The 7,264-nt window shown below is 37.8% G+C and overlaps 1 protein-coding gene across 1 annotated transcript; it reads right to left on the bottom strand.

Annotated features, from left to right (window-relative positions):
- Positions 1–5,218: 5,218 nt before the first annotated feature.
- Positions 5,219–6,263, bottom strand: LOC116098094 (olfactory receptor 2A1/2A42-like). Its single transcript, XM_031380839.1, has one exon. The coding sequence runs from the start codon at positions 6,235–6,237 to the stop codon at positions 5,272–5,274; it is 966 nt and encodes a 321-aa protein (XP_031236699.1). The 5' UTR covers positions 6,238–6,263; the 3' UTR covers positions 5,219–5,271.
- Positions 6,264–7,264: the final 1,001 nt, after the last annotated feature.

Raw genomic sequence — 7,264 nt, 5'->3', positions numbered from 1 at the left:
TTCCTTGCATCCTATCAGATCACCATGGACTAAAGCTGCTCCTCAATAACAACATAAACAATAGAATGGCTACACACACATGGAAACTCAACAACATTCTACTCAATGATAACTTGGTAAAGGAAGAAATAAAGAAAAAAATTAAAGAATTTGTAGATGAAATGAAAATGAAGCCACAACATACCCAAACTTATGGGACACAATGCAAGCAGTCCTAAGAGGAAAACTCATAGCTCTAAGTGCCTATCAAAAGAAACTGGAGAGAGCATATACTAGCAATTTGACAGCACATCTGAAAACCCTAGAACAAAAAGATGCAAATTCACCCAAGAGGAGTCAAAGGCAGAAAATAATCAAACTCAGGGCTGAAATCAAACAAATAGAAACAAAAAGAACTATACAAAGAGTCAACCAAACCAGGAGCTGGTTCTTTGAGAAAATCAACAAAAGTAGATAATCCCTTAGTCTGACTAACTAGAGGGTACAGAGACCTTACCCTAACTAAGAAGATCACAAATGAAAGGGGAGACATAACAACAGACACTGAGGAAATCCAAAAAAATCATGAGAGCCTACTACAAAAGCCTATACTCAACAAAACTGGAAAACCTGGATGAAATGAACAATTTTGTAGACAGATACCAGGTACCAAAGTTAAAACAAGATCAGATTAATGATCTAAACAGTCCCATATCTGCTAATGAAATATAACCAGTCATTAATAGTCTCCCAACAACAACAACAACAAAAAACCCAGGACAGGATGGGTTTAGTGCAGAGTTTTATCAGACCTTCAAAGCAGACCTAATACTAATGATCCTCAAACTATTCCACAAAATAGAAACAGAAGGTACTCTACCCAATTCCTTCTAAGAAGCCACAATTACTCTTATACCTAAACCACACAAAGACTTAACAAAGAAAGAAAACTTCAGATCAATTGCCTTTATGAATATGGATGCAAAAATACTCAATAAAATTCTTGCAAAACGAATCCATGAACACATCTAAATGATCATCCATCATGATCAAGTAGGCTTCATCCCAGAGATGCAGGGATGGTTCAATTTTCAGAAATCCATCAACATAGTTCACTATATAAACAAACTCAAAGAAAAAAAACATATGATCATCTCATTAGATACTGAGAAAGCATTTGAAAAAATCCAACATCCCTTCATGATAAAAGTCTTGGAAAGATCAGGAATTCAAGGCCCATACTTAAACATAGTAAAAGCAACATACAGCAAATCAGTAGCCAACATCAAAATAAATGGAGAGAAACTTGAAGCAATCCTACTAAAATCAGGGACTAGACAAGGCTGCCCACTCTCTCCCTACCTATTCAACATTGTACTTGAAGTCCTAGCCAGAGCAATTAGACAACAAAAGGAGATCAAAGGGATATGAATTGGAAAGGAAGAAGTCAAATTATCAGTATTTGCTGATGATATGATAGTATACTTAAGTGACCCCAAAAATTCCTCCAGAGGGCTCCTAAACCTGATAAACAACTTCAGCAAAGTAGCTGTATATAAAATTAACTAAAGCAAATCAGATGCCTTCCTCTACACAAAGGATAAACAGGCTAAGAAAGAAATTAGGGAAACAACACCCTTCACAATAGTTACAAATAATAGAAAATACTTTGGTGTGACTCTAACTAAGCAAGTAAAATATGTTTGACAAAAACTTGAAGTCTCTGAAGAAGGAAATTGAGAAGATCTCAGAAGATGTAAAGAACTCCCATCTTGCCAAAAGCAATCTACAGATTCAATGCAATCCCCATCAAAATTCCAACTCAATTTTTCACAGAATTAGAGAGAGTAATTTGAAAATTCATCTGGAATAACAAAAAACCCAGGATAGCCAAAACTATTCTCAACAATAAAGGAACCTCTGGTGGAATCACCATCCCAGATGTTAAGCTGTACTACAAAGCAATTGTGTTAAAAACTGCATGGTGTTGGTACAGTGACAGGCAGGGAGATCAATGGAATAGAATTAAAGACTCAGAAATGAACCCACAAACTTATGGCCATTTGATCTTTGACAAAGGAGCTAAAATCATCCAGTGGATAAAAGACAGCCTTTTCAACAAATGGCGCTGGCTCAACTGGCAGTTAGCATGTAGAAGAAGGCAGATTGATCTATTGTTATCTTTTTGTACAAAGTTCAAGTCCAAGTGAATCAAGGACCTCCACATAAAATGAGATACACAGAAAATAATAGAAAAGAAAGTGAGGAAGACCCTTGAGCACATAGGCACAGTGGAAAATTTCCTGAACAGAACACCAATAGCTTATGCTCTAAGATCAAGAATCTACAAATGAGACCTCAAAAATTTGCAAAGCTTCTGTAAGGCAAAATACACTTTCAATAGGACAAAATGACAACCAACAAATTGGGAAAAGATCATTACCAAACCTATATCTGATAGAGGGCTAATATCCAATAAATATAAAGAACTCAAGAAGTTAGACTCCAGAGAACCAAATAACCCTATAAAAAATGGGATACAGAGCTAAACAAAGAATTCTCAACTGACGAATACCGAATGGCTGAGAATCACCTAAAGAAATATTCAATATCCTTAGTCATCAGGGAAATGCAAATCAAAACAACCCTGAGATTCCACCTCACATAAGTCAGAATGGCTAGGATAAAAACTCAGGTGACAGCAGATGCTGGAGAGGTTGTGGAGAAAGAGGAACACTACTTCATTGCTGGTGGGATTGCAAGCTGGTACAAGCACTCTGGAAATCAGTTTGGTGGTTCCTCAGGAAATTGGACATAGTACTACCAGAGGACCCAGCTATACCACTCCTGGGCATATACCCAGAAGATTCTCCAACATGTAATAAGGACACATGCTCCACTATGTTCATAGCAGCTTTATTTATAATAGCCAGAAACTGGAAACCACCCAGATGTCCCTCAACAGAGGAATGGATACAGAAATTGTGGTACATCTACACAATGGATTACTACTCAGCCATTAAAAACAATGAATTTATGAAATTCTTGGGAAAATGGATAGACCTGGAGAATATCATCCTGAGTGAGGTAACCTAATTACAGAAGAATACATATGGTTTACATTCTCTGATAAGTGGATATTAGCCCAGATGATCGGAATACACAAAGTACAAGCCAAAAACCATAAGAAACTCAAGAAGAAGGAAAAAAAGTGTGGATACCTCATTCCTTCTTAAAAGGGGGAACAAAATACCCATGGAAGGAGTTGTAGAGACTAACTATGGAACAGAGACTAAAGGAAGGACAATTCAGAGACTGTTCCACCTGGGAATCCTTCCCATATTCAAACATCATATCTACACACTATTGTGGATGCCAGCAAGAGTTGGATGACAGGATCCTGATATAGCTGTCTTCTGAGAGTCTCTGACAGTACCTGACTAATACAGAAGTAGAGGCTCATAGCCACCCATTATATTGAGTACAGGGTCCCCAATGAAGGAGCTAGAAATAGGACCCAGGGAGCTGAAGGGTTTGCAGCCTCTTAAGACAAACAATAATATGAACTATCTAGTACCCTCAGAGCTCCCAGGAACTAAAACTCCAACCAATTGTTCACATGGGGGGACTCATGGCTCCAGCAGCATGTGTATAGCAGAGGATGGCCAAGTTGGTCATCAATGGGAGGAGAGGACCTTGGCCCTGTGAAGGTTCTATGCCCCAGTGTAGGGGAATTCCAGGGCCAGAAAGCAGGAGGGGGTGGGATGGTGAGCAGGGCGAGGGGGGAGGGAACAGGGGATTGTTTTAGTTTTAGTATTTTCTCTTTTCTTTTTTTTTCAGAGGGGAAACTGGGAAAGGAGATATTGTAAATAAAGAAAACATCTAATAAAAAAAATCTTTGTGCATAGGAGTCATCATTCAGAGAAAACATCCCCTGAAGTAAAACATCCTTTTCTATTAGGCCTTGTAGAAACAGTCCACCTTATCTTCATACACAATAAACTGCAAAGATACTGTCCTTTACTTAGCATGTCCTTCCTTAGGATATCTAGTCAATTCATTTAAAATCAATGATACTAATATAGCACTATGAGATTACATTACTATATTATGGATAAGATAAGAAGGTTTTAGAGACAAATTGTCTGAGGAAGTCAAGAATATACTGCTTTCTAGAGTATACTTTTCCAACAAAGACCAATAATAGGATGGTCTTTTTTTTTTTTTTATGGTGGCTAAGTAAAGTGACCCATATGCAGTTCTACCAATGTGTAGTAAAGGACACTTAACTAAGTAATTAAATAAGATGGTTAGCTATTATGTCTCTCCATTTATACACAAAAATTATTATGTTAATGTCAAAATGAAAAACACACATTCTTTTGCACAAGTCTGATGTTCACCAACATGATGATATTGATTGCTCTAAACATGACAATCTATCTGTACTCACATTAAAAATATGCAATAGCTCATTATTTCAGATCTTTCTGAACAATCTTCAAACAGACAAAATATCTGATGCTCATTTTCAGTTCATTTAGCTACAAAAATAATCAGGTGGCACCCTTAAGTTGTAAATGATACTACAGCATCTTCCATGTCATTATTTGTTTACTTGTTCGATTGATTGATTTCTTTTGAGGCAGGGTCTCTATAGGAAACTCTGGCTGTCCTGGAACTCTTTATGAAAACTATGTTGGTCCCAAAATCATAGAGATTCTCCTGCCTCTGCCTTCCAGGTTCTAAGATTAAAGGCACGTTCTAGCTGTCTGTGGGGTTTTAATATTGTCCTCCCTTCTTATTCATAAACCTTTTGCTTGAAGTCTGTTCCCTCACTCAGTCCAACAAACTAACTCCATAACATGTCAGTAATTTTCATTTGAAGTAATACATGCCATACATAATGGCTAGAAACCTCCAAATAATTCCTGGATTGGTCAAGTGTAGTTGTGGGAAGTGTCACGTGTATGATGGGATGTGGGGTATGTGTTTTTGGATATGGCTTGTTTCACCTTATGCTTTTTGTCAGGTCATTTAATTAAAGAAACTGATAAATAGAATCAACTAAAAAGACCCAGAGAGTGATTAAAATATTGTTTAACTTTACAGTTAATCAATTCAACTAGAAAGAAAAAAATACATCTGACAAAACTTTATCTCCTAGGAAGCTGAGGAATATGACATAAGTCCTGCAGGTCAGGAAATTTTGATCCTATGAAATTAGACATACAAAAGGACAGTGAATACCCCTGGATTTACGAAATAATTGAAAATCAGAATTAGAGGAAACTACAAAGACTTATGGTCTGAACACCATACCAAACAGGAGTGACTTTCTTTCCACAGAGACCTTCTGAGGGCGCCCTTGACCTCAGCATTCCTCAGGCTGTAGATCAGGGGGTTCAGCATGGGGTTGAAAAAACTATAAAACAGAAAAAGAATCTTCTGCTGCTCCTCTGGGTGCTGGGACTTGGGGGCCATGTACATGACAATGGCACTGCCAAAGAAGAGCCCGACCACACAAAGGTGGGAGGAACAGGTGGAGAAGGCCTTTCTGCGGCCCTCTCCTGACTGGATCCTCAGGATTGCCACCAGGATGCGTGTGTAGGAGACTAGTACAAAGCACAGGGGGCCCACTAATATGAACACACAAGCTGCAAAGATGACAACTTGATTGAGTGTTGTGTCAGCGCAGGCCAGCTTGAGGACAGACAGGATTTCACAGAAGAAGTGATTGATTTCATGAGGCCCACAGAAGGGCAGCCTCAGGATGAGAAGTAAATGGACCAGAGCAAGGAGAAAGCTTACTATCCAGGAAACAGCAGCCAGAATGGAGCATACTCTCCAGTTCATGATGACAGTGTAGTGTAGTGGGTGACAGATAGCAACATATCGATCATAGGACATCACCACAAGGAGCACACATTCTGTGTGTGCAAAAGTCAAGAAGAGAAAGGTCTGTGTCATGCATCCAGCAAAGGTGATGGGCCTGGTCTCATCCAAGAGGTTTATGAGTGTCTGCGGCACTGTGTTGCAGGCATAGGCCATATCAACAATGGCCAGGTGGGACAGAAAGAAGTACATGGGAGTGTGGAGTCTGGAGTCCAGGCAGATTATTGCAAGGATAGTCCCATTCCCCAGTATGGTGAAAGTATAGAAAAGAGAGAAAAGTAGGAAAAGAACTAGGTGAATCCTTGGGCCAAGACAAAATCCCAGCAGGATGAACTCTGTGACCATGGTCTGATTTTCCTCCATTTCACTATGAAAGAGGATGCAGAAAACTGAGACTCAATTCTTGTAAAATATGGTTTTATCATTTATCTCAGATTTTAGCAACACAAGAAAACTATTAGTAAACATCAATAGGATGTCTTCAATTATTAATAAGTTAATGGTATATTATTAAAAAGTTGTGCACAAATTATAGTTTTAACTGACACCCAACTTTTGGAAGAGTATTACATTGCCAGTGCTTAAATACTGAGAATAACTGACACAGGAGCAATTATGAATCTAGAAAACCCTACATAAAAAACAATTGTGAATCATAATTTGTCTCAGAGTTTTATGTATGCAAGGACAAAAAGGAGTTACTAAGGTCTCTGATTCAAACATCACAGCAACATGGAATGAACACAAATCAAATTTAACACAAAATTTAAGGGGGCTGAAGAGATGGCTCAGTGGTTAAGAGCACTAATTACTCCTCCAGTAGTCCTGAGTTCAATTCTCAGCAACCACATGGTAGCTCACAATCATGTGTAATAGGATCTGATGCTCTCTTCTGGTGTGTATGAAGAGAGTGACAGTATACTCACATTCATAAAACAAATAAATAAATCCTTAAAAAACAAAACAAAAAAGAATAAACTTTTAAGACTGGAATAATACCAGAATAGAAAGAAAATAATTTGATAGAATTTACATTTGTTACTTTAAGTATCTAAGTCATAGCTAAAATCTAGAGGGTGCTTGCATAACTTCACTCAAAGAATATAGTAAAACAACTTTTCTTTTTTATGATTGGGCTGTATGCTCAGCAAGTGGACATTTGATGGATAAGAAAATTCAGGGCCTTTGTGTAACACAAGGCAATGTATAGATGTATGCATGGAATTTGAAGCATTGTTAGTGATGAAGAAGGAGGTGGTGGAAATTATATCTATAGACAATAATACATGATGTTGTGTGCCTTCCTATTTGTTTGTGTATATCCATCCAGAATACATATCATTACCTTGAAATTTAGACAATAACCACTATTTGGTTATTTTCTAACTAG

The sequence above is a fragment of the Mastomys coucha genome, unplaced genomic scaffold (assembly GCF_008632895.1).
Source record: "Mastomys coucha isolate ucsf_1 unplaced genomic scaffold, UCSF_Mcou_1 pScaffold20, whole genome shotgun sequence".
NCBI classification, from domain to species: Eukaryota; Metazoa; Chordata; class Mammalia; order Rodentia; family Muridae; genus Mastomys; species Mastomys coucha.
This window is presented reverse-complemented; position numbering and strand designations above follow the sequence as displayed.

What these genes read in the sequence shown, in the direction of transcription:
- LOC116098094 (XM_031380839.1), bottom strand. Translation starts at nt 6,237, where the DNA reads ATGGAGGAAAATCAGACCATGGTCACAGAGTTCATCCTGCTGGGATTT.